Source organism: Physella acuta, unplaced genomic scaffold (genome assembly GCF_028476545.2).
Source record: "Physella acuta isolate Inbredline_101_S28 unplaced genomic scaffold, ASM2847654v3 ptg000374l, whole genome shotgun sequence".
Lineage (NCBI taxonomy): Eukaryota > Metazoa > Mollusca > Gastropoda > Physidae > Physella > Physella acuta.
The window spans coordinates 206,786-224,488 of NW_026731893.1; the positions used below are offsets into that span (position 1 = coordinate 206,786).

The 17,703-nt window shown below is 36.9% G+C and overlaps 1 protein-coding gene and 4 non-coding genes across 6 annotated transcripts; all 5 read right to left on the bottom strand.

Moving 5' to 3' along the window:
- Positions 1 to 1,382: 1,382 nt before the first annotated feature.
- LOC131941871 (U4 spliceosomal RNA) lies at positions 1,383 to 1,521 on the bottom strand. Its single transcript, XR_009386688.1, has one exon. It is a non-coding gene; the product is annotated as a U4 spliceosomal RNA (small nuclear RNA).
- A 1,380-nt stretch (positions 1,522 to 2,901) lies between these two features.
- LOC131941872 (U4 spliceosomal RNA) lies at positions 2,902 to 3,040 on the bottom strand. Its single transcript, XR_009386689.1, has one exon. It is a non-coding gene; the product is annotated as a U4 spliceosomal RNA (small nuclear RNA).
- Positions 3,041 to 4,418: 1,378 nt separating this feature from the next.
- LOC131941867 (U4 spliceosomal RNA) lies at positions 4,419 to 4,557 on the bottom strand. Its single transcript, XR_009386685.1, has one exon. It is a non-coding gene; the product is annotated as a U4 spliceosomal RNA (small nuclear RNA).
- Positions 4,558 to 6,570: 2,013 nt separating this feature from the next.
- Positions 6,571 to 6,709, bottom strand: LOC131941868 (U4 spliceosomal RNA). The gene has a single exon (XR_009386686.1). It is a non-coding gene; the product is annotated as a U4 spliceosomal RNA (small nuclear RNA).
- A 576-nt stretch (positions 6,710 to 7,285) lies between these two features.
- Positions 7,286 to 14,443, bottom strand: LOC131941830 (O-methyltransferase MdmC). Of its 2 annotated transcripts, none has more exons than XM_059301381.1 (7): positions 14,320 to 14,443; positions 13,095 to 13,388; positions 10,180 to 10,284; positions 9,305 to 9,412; positions 8,851 to 8,951; positions 7,857 to 8,006; positions 7,286 to 7,440 (listed from the first exon to the last, which is right to left on the bottom strand). In XM_059301381.1, the coding sequence occupies exons 2-7, from the start codon at positions 13,381 to 13,383 to the stop codon at positions 7,369 to 7,371; spliced, it is 825 nt and encodes a 274-aa protein (XP_059157364.1). In that variant the 5' UTR covers positions 13,384 to 13,388; positions 14,320 to 14,443; the 3' UTR covers positions 7,286 to 7,368. The 2 variants fall into 2 exon arrangements, with proteins under 2 accessions (XP_059157364.1, XP_059157365.1); XM_059301382.1 differs by lacking the exon at positions 14,320 to 14,443 and adding an exon at positions 14,296 to 14,318.
- Positions 14,444 to 17,703: the final 3,260 nt, after the last annotated feature.

The window sequence follows — 17,703 nt, forward strand, 5'->3', positions numbered from 1 at the left end:
ACATGATTAGAAGCACTATTGTCACCCACCGTAAAATTCTCTGTTATATCCGTACTGTTACAGTTAATTGAATAAATTGTGAATTAATATTTTCAAAAAATAAATGCAACTTATGTATAAAATTCTTATCAATGATACAATAATATTTATTTTATCCTCACAAAAGAATAATGAAATATGAGCTAAATCATTATTTAATGTGATCAATATATATGGTTTGTGCTGTCACCATTTTACACATAAGGTAGACAACTCAATATAAGGGAAATAACTACTGATGATAAAATTTTAAAACAGAAAAGAACCTATCGACCTTAACACCTCAATAAATAAAAGAGGAATGAAAGGCAGTCAAAACAGGACATATAGGAACTAGCCTTATTTTTTTAGATGTACGATTTCAGTATCTTCAAATTTTATAACATTGTTATAACATTATTAGATGCCTCAGTATTTTCAGGACGGCGATTTTTTTTTTTCAATTTTTCGGCTGCCATAAAAACAAATTCGAAAGGAAAAAAATATTTTTATTCTTGTCCGGAATAATAATGGAACCCATTTTATCAAACGCGGCTCCCTCAATTCACAGCATATACTGGCATTCCTTATAAAAGGGAATATATCAGAAGTGCTAGACTTAAATTGTTTGACTCCTCGCACGTAAGTAAAGTTTTTAAATAAAACAACCTGTATCCCTCCAGTACACACACAAAAATGTCACCTTTACCTCTTATAAATATTTGAAATATATTTACCTAACTTCCAAACAACAAACCTGCAACGTTTGGTAGAACTTCTTAGTTGTTGATACAGACGGTACATCACGAGACTGGCCAGGTTTTTCTAAAAGTTGCTCACAAGTTAGAGTACAGACGTGACGATTTCAGTATCTGCAAATTTTATAACATTGTTATAACATTAGATTCCTCAGTATTTTCAGGACGGCGATTTTTTTTTCAATTTTTCGGCCGCCATCAAAACAAATTCGAAAGGAAAAAAAGATTTTTATTCTTGTCCGGAATAATAATGAAACCCATTTCATCATACTCGGTTCCCTAAATTCACAGTGTCGTGTATTTTAGCGACTCCAGAGTGGTATATTATAGTCATAAACAAAATTAATGTTTACCTTGTGGTCTGAGCTTTTTTTTCAGGCATCTCTTTGAGGAACATTGGCCCACAAACCCACACCCTTCGAAGAACGCCCCCACCCTACCCAAAACTAAGAGACTGATACGTCAAATTCATACCCCCCCCCCCCCCCCTTTCGAGAAAATTACTGTAAGAAATATTGCTATTTGTATAACAGTAGTAACATAGCCACTATAACTCCTTTAACACTAAATTTTTTTTTCATCCACTCATTTCATTGAATTGTAAGGCTCCCGAAAGAGCCGCCACAAATTGCACGAGCCGACCAGTGAAGGTCGTCTGTGCGGGGTATTGGGAATAGTTTTCAACTAGCAATAACCACGCCTCGGTAAAACCTCATTGGCTATGGTACCGCCACTGCGCAAAGCTACATGATTAGAAGCACTATTGTCACCCACCGTAAAATTCTCTGTTATATCCGTACTGTTACAGTTAATTGAATAAATTGTGAATTAATATTTTCAAAAAATAAATGCAACTTATGTATAAAATTCTTATCAATGATACAATAATATTTATTTTATCCTCACAAAAGAATAATGAAATATGAGCTAAATCATTATTTAATGTGATCAATATATATGGTTTGTGCTGTCACTATTTTACACATAAGGTAGACAACTCAATATAAGGGAAATAACTACTGATGATAAAATTTTAAAACAGAAAAGAACCTATCGACCTTAACACCTCAATAAATAAAAGAGGAATGAAAGGCAGTCAAAACAGGACATATAGGAACTAGCCTTATTTTTTTAGATGTACGATTTCAGTATCTTCAAATTTTATAACATTGTTATAACATTATTAGATGCCTCAGTATTTTCAGGACGGCGATTTTTTTTTCAATTTTTCGGCTGCCATAAAAACAAATTCGAAAGGAAAAAAATATTTTTATTCTTGTCCGGAATAATAATGGAACCCATTTTATCAAACGCGGCTCCCTCAATTCACAGCATATACTGGCATTCCTTATAAAAGGGAATATATCAGAAGTGCTAGACTTAAATTGTTTGACTCCTCGCACTTAAGTAAAGTTTTTAAATAAAACAACCTGTATCCCTCCAGTACACACACAAAAATGTCACCTTTACCTCTTATAAATATTTGAAATATATTTACCTAACTTCCAAACAACAAACCTGCAACGTTTGGTAGAACTTCTTAGTTGTTGATACAGACGGTACATCACGAGACTGGCCAGGTTTTTCTAAAAGTTGCTCACAAGTTAGAGTACAGACGTGACGATTTCAGTATCTGCAAATTTTATAACATTGTTATAACATTAGATTCCTCAGTATTTTCAGGACGGCGATTTTTTTTTCAATTTTTCGGCCGCCATCAAAACAAATTCGAAAGGAAAAAAAGATTTTTATTCTTGTCCGGAATAATAATGAAACCCATTTCATCATACTCGGTTCCCTAAATTCACAGTGTCGTGTATTTTAGCGACTCCAGAGTGGTATATTATAGTCATAAACAAAATTAATGTTTACCTTGTGGTCTGAGCTTTTTTTTCAGGCATCTCTTTGAGGAACATTGGCCCACAAACCCACACCCTTCGAAGAACGCCCCCACCCTACCCAAAACTAAGAGACTGATACGTCAAATTCATACCCCCCCCCCCCCCCCTTTCGAGAAAATTACTGTAAGAAATATCGCTATTTGTATAACAGTAGTAACATAGCCACTATAACTCCTTTAACACTAAATTTTTTTTTCATCCACTCATTTCATTGAATTGTAAGGCTCCCGAAAGAGCCGCCACAAATTGCACGAGCCGACCAGTGAAGGTCGTCTGTGCGGGGTATTGGGAATAGTTTTCAACTAGCAATAACCACGCCTCGGTAAAACCTCATTGGCTATGGTACCGCCACTGCGCAAAGCTACATGATTAGAAGCACTATTGTCACCCACCGTAAAATTCTCTGTTATATCCGTACTGTTACAGTTAATTGAATAAATTGTGAATTAATATTTTCAAAAAATAAATGCAACTTATGTATAAAATTCTTATCAATGATACAATAATATTTATTTTATCCTCACAAAAGAATAATGAAATATGAGCTAAATCATTATTTAATGTGATCAATATATATGGTTTGTGCTGTCACTATTTTACACATAAGGTAGACAACTCAATATAAGGGAAATAACTACTGATGATAAAATTTTAAAACAGAAAAGAACCTATCGACCTTAACACCTCAATAAATAAAAGAGGAATGAAAGGCAGTCAAAACAGGACATATAGGAACTAGCCTTATTTTTTTAGATGTACGATTTCAGTATCTTCAAATTTTATAACATTGTTATAACATTATTAGATGCCTCAGTATTTTCAGGACGGCGATTTTTTTTTCAATTTTTCGGCTGCCATAAAAACAAATTCGAAAGGAAAAAAATATTTTTATTCTTGTCCGGAATAATAATGGAACCCATTTTATCAAACGCGGCTCCCTCAATTCACAGCATATACTGGCATTCCTTATAAAAGGGAATATATCAGAAGTGCTAGACTTAAATTGTTTGACTCCTCGCACATAAGTGAAGTTTTTAAATAAAACAACCTGTATCCCTCCAGTACACACACAAAAATGTCACCTTTACCTCTTATAAATATTTGAAATATATTTACCTAACTTCCAAACAACAAACCTGCAACGTTTGGTAGAACTTCTTAGTTGTTGATACAGACGGTACATCACGAGACTGGCCAGGTTTTTCTAAAAGTTGCTCACAAGTTAGAGTACAGACGTGACGATTTCAGTATCTGCAAATTTTATAACATTGTTATAACATTAGATTCCTCAGTATTTTCAGGACGGCGATTTTTTTTTCAATTTTTCGGCCGCCATCAAAACAAATTCGAAAGGAAAAAAAGATTTTTATTCTTGTCCGGAATAATAATGAAACCCATTTCATCATACTCGGTTCCCTAAATTCACAGTGTCGTGTATTTTAGCGACTCCAGAGTGGTATATTATAGTCATAAACAAAATTAATGTTTACCTTGTGGTCTGAGCTTTTTTTTCAGGCATCTCTTTGAGGAACATTGGCCCACAAACCCACACCCTTCGAAGAACGCCCCCACCCTACCCAAAACTAAGAGACTGATACGTCAAATTCATACCCCCCCCCCCCCCTTTCGAGAAAATTACTGTAAGAAATATTGCTATTTGTATAACAGTAGTAACATAGCCACTATAACTCCTTTAACACTAAATTTTTTTTTCATCCACTCATTTCATTAAATTGTAAGGCTCCCGAAAGAGCCGCCACAAATTGCACGAGCCGACCAGTGAAGGTCGTCTGTGCGGGGTATTGGGAATAGTTTTCAATTAGCAATAACCACGCCTCGGTAAAACCTCATTGGCTATGGTACCGCCACTGCGCAAAGCCACATGATTAGAAGCACTATTGTCACCCACCGTAAAATTCTCTGTTATATCCGTACTGTTACAGTTAATTGAATAAATTGTGAATTAATATTTTCAAAAAATAAATGCAACTTATGTATAAAATTCTTATCAATGATACAATAATATTTATTTTATCCTCACAAAAGAATAATGAAATATGAGCTAAATCATTTTTTAATGTGATCAATATATATGGTTTGTGCTGTCACTATTTTACACATAAGGTAGACAACTCACTATAAGGGAAATAACTACTGATGATAAAATTTAAAAACAGTAAAGAACCTATCGACCTTAAAACAAAAAGAAATAAAAGATGAATGAAAGGCAGTCAAAACAGGACATATAGGAACTAGCCTTATTTTTTTAGATGTACGATTTCAGTATCTTCAAATTTTATAACATTGTTATAACATTATTAGATGCCTCAGTATTTTCAGGACGGCGATTTTTTTTTTCAATTTTTCGGCTGCCATAAAAACAAATTCGAAAGGAAAAAAATATTTTTATTCTTGTCCGGAATAATAATGGAACCCATTTTATCAAACGCGGCTCCCTCAATTCACAGCATATACTGGCATTCCTTATAAAAGGGAAAATATCAGTAGTGCTAGACTTAAATTGTTTGACTCCTCGCACGTAAGTAAAGTTTTAAAATAAAACAACCTGTATCCCTCCAGTACACACACAAAAATGTCACCTTTACCTCTTATAAATATTTGAAATATATTTACCTAACATCCTAACAACAAACCTGCAGCGTTTGGTAGAACTTCTTAGTTGTTGATACAGACGGTACATCACGAGACTGGCCAGGTTTTTCTAAAAGTTGCTCACAAGTTAGAGTACAGACGTGACGATTTCAGTATCTGCAAATTTTATAACATTGTTATAACATTAGATTCCTCAGTATTTTCAGGACGGCGATTTTTTTTTCAATTTTTCGGCCGCCATCAAAACAAATTCGAAAGGAAAAAAATATTTTTATTCTTGTCCGGAATAATAATGGAACCCATTTTATCAAACGCGGCTCCCTCAATTCACAGCATATACTGGCATTCCTTATAAAAGGGAAAATATCAGTAGTGCTAGACTTAAATTGTTTGACTCCTCGCACGTAAGTAAAGTTTTAAAATAAAACAACCTGTATCCCTCCAGTACACACACAAAAATGTCACCTTTACCTCTTATAAATATTTGAAATATATTTACCTAACATCCTAACAACAAACCTGCAGCGTTTGGGAGAACTTCTTAGTTGTTGATACAGTCGGTACAGCACGAGACTGCCCAGGTTTCTCTAAAAGTTGTTTACAAGTTATAGTACAGACGTGATGACGTGTGGTTTTTAGTGTAGTCACGCATCAACGAAACGTCCGGTTACTTTTCGTTTAGAAAACTTTTTTTTTTATTTCAATGGTTTTGTTTTAGTATTCGCAATATTCTTCTTTTTATTTTAGTATTCACAATAGTCTTTTCTTTTGTATCAGTATTCACAATTGTCTTGTTTTTGTTTTAGTATTCACCATTGTCTTCCTTTTGTTTTTGTATTCACAATTGTCTTCTTTTTGTTTTAGTATTCACAGTTGTTTTTTGTTTGTTTTAGTAATCATAATTGTCTCAACGGTGACTGTGGAGTACTGGTGTCGACTAAGAGCCGCGTATTTTAACGACTTCACAATATTTTTAAACAAAATTGATATCCACTTAGTGATCAGAGTTTCTTTCAGGCATCTCTTTGAGGGAAACTGCTCCTACTCCACCTCCTCCACCACCACCATCCTCCCACACATACACATACGCATTCAAATGAAATAGAATCTATGATTATGTGGTGAATATATAATTTACTTTCAAGATCTCCCAATCCACACCGATTGGAGAATTACTGAAAGAAATGCTGCTATTGGTGTGATAGTAAAAGCCTTTATAATTGTTATTTAAATTTTAAAACGGCGATTTATTGATCCACCCATTTCATTAAATTGTAAGGCTCCCGAAAGAGCCGCCAAAAATTGCACGAGCCGACCTGTGAAAGTCGTCTGTGCGGGGTATTGGGAATAGTTTTCAACTAGCAATAACCACGCCTCGGTAAAACCTCATTGGCTATGGTACCGCCACTGCGCAAAGCTACTGTTACCCAAGCGCTATTGTCACCCACCGTAAAAGTCTCTGTTGGATCCGTATTGTTACATTCAATTGAATAAATTGTAAATTAATACTTTAAAACAGTAAATGCTACTTATATGTGAAATTGACATAAATACTAGTATAATTTGTATTTTATGCTAACTAAATTATTAAGAAATACGGATTCAATCATTATTTAATGTGATAGATAGGTATAAATTATGTTGTTACTATTTTACTTATAAGGGAGCCAACTCTTTTTAAAGGGATATAACTACTGAATATAACATTTTTTAACAACAGATTAAAACTGATCTTAAGACAACAAAAAATTAACTTTTAAATTATTAAAATATCATTTATAATGAAATTTCCTTTGTATACGTCTAAATATTTACATTTTCAATATATGACTAGAATCGCGAACCAAATGTAAGCGAAACATAATTGGATCGAAATCTGCGTTTAATAATAATTTGAGGACTTCTATTTTCGAACAAGAGAGGCTGTTATTAATTGTAAAAATAAAACTTCACACAAATAAAAACAGTTTTAAAAAATGGAGTGAACGCTTGTCAATTTGTCGATCGATTTCTTTTATTATGTAAGAGTGAATGCAATGTGAACAGAATGGTATTATGTTATGTATATTATGTATTGCTTATACCGCAGCTCTTTCAACATCAGCGAGACGACGAATCATCAAAACACCGTCACGAATGGGCACAAGCACCTGGCGATGTCAAAACACAATTATGATGTTTTAAAATTATTGTCTTAGCAACATGAAATAAATTTTTATTAGTTTTGTTTTTAGCAATATTAAGTATATTTATATTAATATTATTTTAGCAATATTAAATATATTTTAATTAGTTCTGTTTTTAGCAATATTAAATCGATTTATATTTGCTCTGTTTTTTTAGATATATATTAAAAAAATCTTTTTATAATTCTGTTTTTAGCAATATTAAATACATTTAAATTAGTTCAGTTTTTAGCTATATTAAACATATATTTATTAAACATATTTTAAATAGTTATGTTTTTAGCAATATTAAATATTTTTTAATTAGTTCTGCTTTTAGCAATATTAAATATATTTATATTCGTTCTATTTTTAGCTATAGCCTTATATCCTTTAGTTACCTTATGCAAAGAGGAGTTATCGTGCACTGCCTTGACGAAAGTCTTAGTGACAGTTTCACCAGCTGAAGGGATGTATCCGTCCCCGCCTCTGTAGGCGTTGTCTACTAGCACCGTGCCGTTGGGTGCCAACAGGTTTTGTTCAAATGCAAACTAAACAGAGGCATTAAATGTGGGAATAATTACCATATTTTCTACTAGCCCTGTATTCTTAGGGGCAGGCAGGTTTTGTTCAAATACAAACAACACGAAAAAATATAAAGCATTAAATAATAATGTATTTACGGTTATTTAGTAGGCTACACTTGCTAATACGTATATGTCAAACAAAGAATGAAGCTAGGCTGTTTAACCGAACCTCCCCTCTCCGCTAACACAATACTTTGTCACAAAAAGTCGAGCAGTTTCACATAAAACCACGTTGCAATTCAATTCCCCATCCCTCTCTCAAAATGAAAATATCTAATGAAAATCTTCATGCTTTAAGCCATTTGTAGTTAGAAGGAAATCTCAATGTATCTACCGTCACATTTTTTAAACCTCTCCCCGACACCTAGGAGCTCTTGATCTAAAAAGACAGAAAGTAAAATCCTTTCCTCTCAAACCCCACCCCCCCCCCCCCCCCCCTCAAAACCCTTCGCCTTCGATGCATGACGTTGTCTATTGATCCATACGAAACGAACACAGTGGTAAATGTATTAATATAGATATTTATCGAATGTTTTGAATTGTAATCCTATTTGCCCATTTACCAACAACACTCGATAGTGAATCTGTAGCAGATAGTTAACTTATGCTACGGCATTTTTTGTAAAATATTTTAAAAATCAAATTGAATAGTAACAAAACGAAACGAAAAAAAAAAAAACTATTATCACAACCAGGGCAATGATACATGATACATCTTTAAAATTAAAATTCGGTAGGCTTAATCGATTTTAAACTATTTTAAGGAAGATTTTTTTATGTGGGTCATGAGTAAAAAATGACATAACACCTTAAAGTATTCCAAGTACTCTGACTTGTCGGCGTCTAAAAACATGATGTCAAACGACTCCTTCTGCTCTGCCATCTTTTTAAGAATCTCTGGGGCTTTCCCTGTAAAAAAAAAATAAGTCTTATCATTAGAACATTAGAAAACCAATTATAATACTCATAGAACCTATGTGCTAGACACACACAAAAAACCACATCCTATTTTAGCAAACTACATACACACATACTTTTTTGTAAATCATATTACAACCTAAAAGATAGACATTGTGATACACACACACACACACACACACACAAACACGCACTCTCTTAACGAACTACAAACACTCTTGCTAATTTTGTAAACTATTATACTCATATAATGCTTCAACTACTTCATTGTTTCTTAATTTTTTTAAATTAAATACATTTTTAAATATGTAAATTATTCAGAAAGAAGCCAATGACATACACACCGATTAAGATTTTAATTTTGTTTTGGTGTGGCGAGTTAGCTAGCAATGTTTCCCCTACATAAGTCTTGAGATACTCGTCTTGGTCTATAGTAACCAATTCTCCATCGTCTGAAATAAGAATTAACATGATATACAACTGTAGCTTAGTCATGAAATTATGGCTCTCAGGGGCAAGACAGTCGTATAGGTTGTATTGGTGTCATGCCAGGAGTTTAATACACAAACTTTGGATGAATTTTGGATCTGATACAAATTAGGGCTGGTAAGTAGGTCATCAACCAGTTCTACGTCTCAATAAAACCTGCATGAGCCATAGAACTGTTTATTGACCTACTTACCAGCCCTACTGGGAGCTCGTTAATTGGTTCATATAGTTTTACAAATAGTGCAGGGGACTGTGCATAGCTGTGTACTCAGTTCATAACTGTGTTTATTGTGTTATATACAGAGTGCATTTGGGAGTGGTGCAGGGTGAATGTGTATAGATGTACGCTACATTTAGGGAAACTGAGCAAACTCAGCTCCAATAGGTACCATTCATAGGAAAGTAAACACGCTGGGCATTATCATGGCAACCCAACTCTACTTCATTGTATAACAATGCAAAAATATGCACTTCTGTTCTTGACTGGTGGGCCTATATTTTGAAAAACATTGTATTATGCATTAATAAGTTAATAATATTCGTATTTTTTTTAAAAGATCGTAGATCTCGATTTTTTAAAATTGGAAAAAAAATATTTAGATATGTTATACACATGTTAGTTTAATGATTATTCCATGATTGTTTGGTTTAACTTGATATTTGATTGATGCTAGACTGATGTTTATGATGTTGCATTGACGTTGGATTACGTTTTATACATCTGAAATACCTGGTAGAGCTTCAGCCATAGACAAGGCGCTGTAGCCAGTAAACATACCAATGTCAAGGACACGTTTGGCTCGCTGGATACTGACAATGGATTTCAGAAACTGACCTGGTTAGCAAGAAAGCAAGTATAAAAACTTTAATTAACAAGGTTGTTAACGCACTAAGAAAATAAACACAAATATTTTCGTTGTAATTTTAGAAAGTTTGTATAGCTCCAGAAATGTTGAGTTCTAATAAAAGCAGTATCGCTGCTAATTAATCTCTTTAACTCCCCTTTTGTTATTTAATTTAGTATTCTTTTTAGCAAGAACAACAAAAACTCATTAAAAATGCATTCTCCATGTCGTTACCAATGTATGTGTTTTTTAAGCAAAAAAAAAAAAAAGTGTTGATTTATTATTAGCAGTAAATAAGTAAAATTCCCTTTCGAACTGGCGGCACACAGGTCAGTTGAAGTAGAGTTCATCTGTTTCTGTGACCTCTGCATAAAATGGGATAATGTGGTCGGCAATATGCCCAGCTGCCTTGAATTTCCTTATCTTAAGTCAGGTACACATCAGTTAGATTTGTTTAGTTTAATAAACTATCTTCTCCTAAAACCAATTAAGTGACGATTCTGCTTGCTTGGATGAGGGGATGGGGGCGTAATAGGAGAAACTTGAACACTGCCTATTGTGGTCTATGAACACAGGACGATAAACCTAAACTATTACCTTGTGGATTAGGGTTATATTAAAGATCATATATAAGCTACAGCTCAAAGGCGTTCAGATTGTTTTCAATATAACAAAGAAAGCAGTTCAAATCACTGTTACACACAGATTTCAAAACAACAAAGCAGTTATACATTGAGCTTACTTTCCTATGTAGGGCGATATAGCAGTAAAAAAACTGAACTTGCTTTTCAAACTACCAGCAGTAAAATGAAAACTGCTTGCTTGCCAAAATACCACAATATAAAAGTTTAAAACTGATCCTACCTTCCAACGTCCCGCGCAATAGCAGTAAAAAAAACAACTAATCCTACCTTCCAAAGTCCCAGGATATAGCAGTAAAAAAAACTAATCCTACCTTCCAAAGTCCTACGACATAGCAGTACAAAAACTAAACCTACCACCCAAAATCCCACGACATAGCAGTACAAAAACTGATCCTACCTTCCAAAGTCCCACAATATAGCAGTAAAAAAACTAAACCTACCACCCAAAATCCCACGACATAGCAGTAAAAAACTAAACCTACCTTCCAAAGTCCCATGTTATAGCAGTACAAAAACTAAACCTACCACCCAAAATCCCACGATATAGCAGTAAAAAACTAAACCTACCACCCAAAATCCCACGACATAGCAGTAAAAAACTAAACCTACCTTCCAAAGTCCCATGTTATAGCAGTACAAAAACTAAACCTACCACCCAAAATCCCACGACATAGCAGTACAAAAACTAAACCTACCACCCAAAGTCCCACGATATAGCAGTACAAAAACTAAACCTACCTTCCAAAGTCCCACGATATAGCAGTACAAAAACTGATCCTACCTTCCAAAGTCCCACGATAGAGCAGTAAAAAAACTAAACCTACCTTCCAAAGTCCCACGATATAGCAGTAAAAAAAACTGATCCTACCTTCCAAAGTCCCACAACATAGCAGTAAAAAAACTAAACCTACCTTCCAAAATCCCACGACATAGCAGTAAAAAAACTAAACCTACCTTCCAAAGTCCCACGATATAGCAGTAAAAAACTAAACCTACCTTCCAAAGTCCCACGATATAGCAGTAAAAAAACTGATCCTACCTTCCAAAGTCCCACGATATAGCAGTACAAAAACTGATCCTACCTTCCAAAGTCCTACGACATAGCAGTACAAAAACTAAACCTACCACCCAAAGTCCCACGATATAGCAGTAAAAAAACTAAACCTACCACCCAAAGTCCCACGATATAGCAGTAAAAAAACTGATCCTACCTTCCAAAGTCCCATGTTATAGCAGTACAAAAACTAAACCTACCACCCAAAGTCCCACGATATAGCAGTACAAAAACTAAACCTACCTTCCAAAGTCCCACGATATAGCAGTACAAAAACTGATCCTACCTTCCAAAGTCCCACGATAGAGCAGTAAAAAAACTAAACCTACCTTCCAAAGTCCCACGATATAGCAGTAAAAAAAAACTGATCCTACCTTCCAAAGTCCCACAACATAGCAGTAAAAAAACTAAACATACCTTCCAAAATCCCACGACATAGCAGTAAAAAAACTAAACCTACCTTCCAAAGTCCCACGATATAGCAGTAAAAAACTAAACCTACCTTCCAAAGTCCCACGATATAGCAGTAAAAAAACTGATCCTACCTTCCAAAGTCCCACGATATAGCAGTACAAAAACTGATCCTACCTTCCAAAGTCCTACGACATAGCAGTACAAAAACTAAACCTACCTTCCAAAGTCCCACGATATAGCAGTAAAAAAACTAAACCTACCTTCCAAAGTCCCACGATATAGCAGTACAAAATCTAAACCTACCTTCCAAAGTCCCACGATATAGCAGTACAAAAACTAAACCTACCTTCCAAAGTCCTACGATATAGCAGTACAAAAACTAAACCTACCTTCCAAAGTCCCACGATATAGCAGTAAAAAAACTGATCCTACCTTCCAAAGTCCCACGATAGAGCAGTAAAAAAACTAAACCTACCTTCCAAAGTCCCACGACATAGCAGTACAAAAACTAAACCTACCGTCCAAAGTCCCACGATATAGCAGTAAAAAACTGATCCTACCTTCCAAAATCCCACGACATAGCAGTAAAAAATCTGATCCTACCTTCCAAAGTCCCACGATATAGCAGTAAAAAACTGATCCTACCTTCCAAAATCCCACGACATAGCAGTAAAAAATCTGATCCTACCTTCCAAAGTTCCACTCATCATACCAGGCCTCAGTTCCCACGTCGTTTTCCCTTGTTCGTGCAGCGTCTTCCAATCGTGCTTGTGTGTCTCTTCTAGAATATTCCTACAAGCCTGGCTCTCGTTGGAGGTGCCGAACAGCGTGAACTGCCACCTGAGATCCACCAGCTCCAGGCCGTACTTGAGCGCCTGCACCAGCTCTGGAGCCGCGCCCGTCTCTTCCGCCAGCCGCAGGGCGGTTATAAATTCTTTGACAGCGGGGTCGTAGTGTCGTTTTACTGGTTGTGACATTGTAGCTGGGGAAATTTTTTTTTTGTAATTATAACTGGGACGGCGTGGTCTAATCGGTAGAGTACTAGGATGCTAACCCGAAAGTTTCGAGTTTGAATCCGGGTCCAAGTCAGTAGAACGTCACTGAGTTTACCCAGCTTTGATGGGTACCTAACTTATGTTAGAGAAAGTAAATGCGACTGAGCCATCCCTTCATAAGCCCAGAGTTTCTTCCAGGCATCTCTTCTGGGCGAAGAGCTGCTTCTAACGCCACCCCTTTCCTTCCCTCCCACCGAACGAAATATAATTTATATGAGCTAGTGTTTTGGTAACTTTTTTGTTGGTCCAGTGTTAAACTATAGGACGGCATGGTCGTCTGGGAAAGCTCACGTCTGCTTCGCGAAATTCCCGAGTTTAATTCCCTGAGTTCTTTCAGCTCTGATGCACACTCAACTCACGTTAGAGAAATTATCGGCTACTGGGCGAGTGCTATCCCTGTAACGGTCCACGTCAAATAAACAGATAAACTCTACTTCATCTGTTCATAAGTTCATAAGTTTTCAACCCTGAACTGAACTTTTTCCTAAAAACATTCGCTTTTATGTAAATATTTTCACCTGGAGCTACACTACCCCTGCACCCCTCCTGCGAACGCCTCGAGTTAGAACTGAAATAATTCTTTAATAACGGAGTCAATAAAATTGGTTTGAATGCGCACTTAGTACACATTACATTGCCAGTGTCGGTGTTATCAAAATGTAATCTATAAAAACTTTAATTTGTCAAGTTAACACACAGCTGTCTGTCAACACAACAGTTAACTTAACACACGTTAACACACTTAACACTTAACACACTTAATCAGTCCACGCGATTGGACTTCGACTTAACTAACTTAAAAAAAAACACAACGCTCAAATTGTGCTAACAAACCTATAGTGTGTTGAAGCTACTTACGTGGTTTGCCGCAGACGGTACAGCTCGCGAGTGGCCAGGTTTTTATAGGCTGTGGCGACACGTCAGTGACCAGACGTGACGACGCGTTGTTTTTCGAGTAGTCACGTCTGCCGCGGGCTTGAGTTATCTGTCACTCAGTATCATTGGAGGAATTTGTTTTCTACTTCAAGCGCTATCTGTTCACAGCTTATGTGAAGGGAGTGACGTAAAGGCCCAGTGTTTCTTTCAGGCATCTTTTCTTGAGAGGTGGGGGGGGGGGGGCATCGCTCCAAAGCACATCTACCGACCCCCCCCCCTCTTCCCCCCCCCCCCCCCCCCCGAACGAAGTAGCAATTATATACAAACTAATTTTTTTTACCAGTGTCCGCCCATTGGACTATACATTTTTGCGCCCCTCCCTCCCATTCTATTTATAGTTATTTCTGTCTTTGAACCCCCCCCCCCCACCACCACCACCCCAAAGTAAATAAATTGGAAAGGTTTGTGGAGCTTCTTACCAGTTACTATTCCATTAGATTGTCTATTTCGGTGCCACAAAATTGATACAGAAAACAGTTAAATCAATTTGAAAAGCCTTGAAGTCGTTTAATTTCGTAACTTTGACGGTATATAATTTAATACTTCAGCTTAAAATGAGCTTTTAAATTAATTTTTCTAACTTCTTGGCTCCCCTTTAAGGTCGGCGACCCAGGCGGCCGCCCCACTCGCCCTCCCCTAGTTACGCCATAGCCCCTTCCCTGAAAGTTTCAAGTGCCCCCCCCCTCCTCATGGAGAAGAAAGAAATTTTTTTTAATTGGTATGACAGGGGATAGGATGTGTGTGTGGGGGGGGGGGAGTGGAATATCTATACTTTTTATACAATAACCATATCGAGGTCGATTTTTTTTCTCAAAGATGGTCAGCTGGTCCGGCAAGTAGCCTCGGGGTGGTTACCTAACTTGACTTGAGAACTTAGAAGATTCTGGAATTTTTTTAAATCTACCTGATCATACACCGTAGTCAAACAAACTGGTGAACTCTACTACATCTACTTAAATGACAGTCACGTGCAAAAAGGCTAATTTAAAAAAATAAAATTCGCTTGAGCGTTAACCATCTAATACACCTGTTACACTTGACCTTCACAGAGAGCAGTCGACCCGTCATAAAAAGGTCATATCTTTATCTCCAATAGGTCTAATCCAGAGACCTGTACCGCCGCTATCATCCAGCGATGACACCAGTTTCTGACCTCCCACGTGATAGGTCACGTGAACTCTTCGCTCGCCCCCCGTCCTATCTTTTAACCCCGTACATAACTTTATCTGTACACGGTGTGTTCTTGTGTACGGAATGTGTGTGAGACATTTGATCATGACAGGTTAGGATTAGGTCGATCGCCGACAGTGCGGTTAGTGTAAAATGACTTACTGGCCTCACGGTTGTTGGTTTTTTTTTCTGTTTTTTTTTTCTGGTTTTTTTTTATTATAATTTTTAAAATTGTTAATAACTAGAGTTATTGTTTTTTTTTTTATTTTATTGGTTTTTTTTTTTAGTTTAATTTATTTTTTTGTCTGTAGATAAATACTTGAATGAATATCCACTTGGCTTTTTTCGATAAAATGAAGCGTAAGAGATAAAACTCAGTCTGATAAAATAATTTGGGAAGGATACAGATAAGCTCTGCTTCAGGTCCCAAAGCTTTAACTTTACCAAGTTCTCACTGCGGAACCCAAGGAATAATATTAAGTAGCAATACGGGAGCTGGACCATTGCCTGAAAGACACTTGCTTAATTAGACGTTTGCCCTGTGCGACCAATGCACGAATAAGACAAATGGCCGAATGAGACAAATGCCCGAATGAGACAAATGCCCGAATGAGACAAATGCCCGAATGAGACAAATGCCCGATTGAGACAAATGTCCGAATGAGACAAATGTCCGAATGAGACAAATGCCCGAAAGCCAAATGTCCAGAGAAAGTTTTTTCCAAATGGACAATGCCTATTCGTCAATATGCGGCTCTTCAGCTGTATGCACAAACAGTAATAATTATTGTCAGTGGCGTAGCGAGGTCGGGTGTCATCCGGTGCGGCACTTAACGGTGTCACCCCCCCCCCCCCAGAGGCGTAGCGGCCCGGGGACACACTTTCAATTTTCGATTTGCACCCCCCCTCCCCTCAAACTTTCGATTTGCCCCCCCCCCCCCCCCTGAAATTTGTCTCTATATGTTTTGCTATTTTTTGCCCTGGTGTCACCCCCCTAAATGGTGTCACCCGGTGCGGTCCGCACCCCCTGCCCCCCCCCCCCCCCCATCGCTACGCCTCTGATTATTGTATTTGTTTTTATTTTTAGAACTCATAAAAATATTAGTCTGCAACACTGGGTAATGAACGATATAATAATAAATATAAACAATCACTTGCTATTGTATAAGAATATTTAGTTGCTCCCTATTTCAATGTACTTCCTATTTTTCTAAAACTGAGTTATCTAATGCCTGTTTTTGGATCATATTTATTGGGGCACGGGTTTACTTACACTACCGCCGCCACCATAGCGTCCTGAATGAAAGCCTTGAGTGCAAGTTAATCACTCACCGTAATATCACCGTGAATCACTCGCCGCTTAAGTATCGAGAACGGAAAGCGGTGATATCGTGAACCCGATAACACTACCATAGGTGTGCTGCGTTCGGCCCTAGCTCGGTTTAAACATCGAATGTCGTGTGCCGCATTGTCAATATTGTAGTTGCATAGTGCTCGCAGGATAGTCCTGGGCGCCAAATCGCACCCTGCAGAGACGCCCACCAGAGGACGCGCCTGATTCGATTTAGTGAGCGACTGTAACGCCCCGACTTATCCATTGTCCATCGAATTGTTTAGAACGAACGTAGGCGCCATTGCGCTCACATGAAAGCCCAGGGCGCCAAATAATTAAACCCTACAATGGCGCCGGGTTCGATATAGTCAACGAGTTTTGTTGCCCATCGTGTTTTTAGTGTATAGCCTTTTTTAAACTAACGTAGGCGCCATGTTGCTCGCAGGGGAGGCCGGGGCGGTTCGGGTCCTGCAATCTACGGGTCGCGGGCGGTTGCGCCTGTTAAAGTTTTGACATTAAGTATTGCAATCTACAACGGTTACTGGTGTATTTGTTTTTCAACTTGATAATGCTAAAAAAAAACTACCAAACTATTTTGTTTCGAACTTAAGCTCTAAATAATTTTTACAATTGCAAATAATAACTTAATGTTGTATTTATAAGTAAGCGGTCAACCTACGGTGCAGGAATTTGAAGCGAATGTAAAGTTTAGCAAAGAATTATCTCCCATTTCAAAATCCAAATACCAAAATTTTATTCAAGGGAAATAACTGTCACAAGAATAGCTAAATTAATCAAGTGTA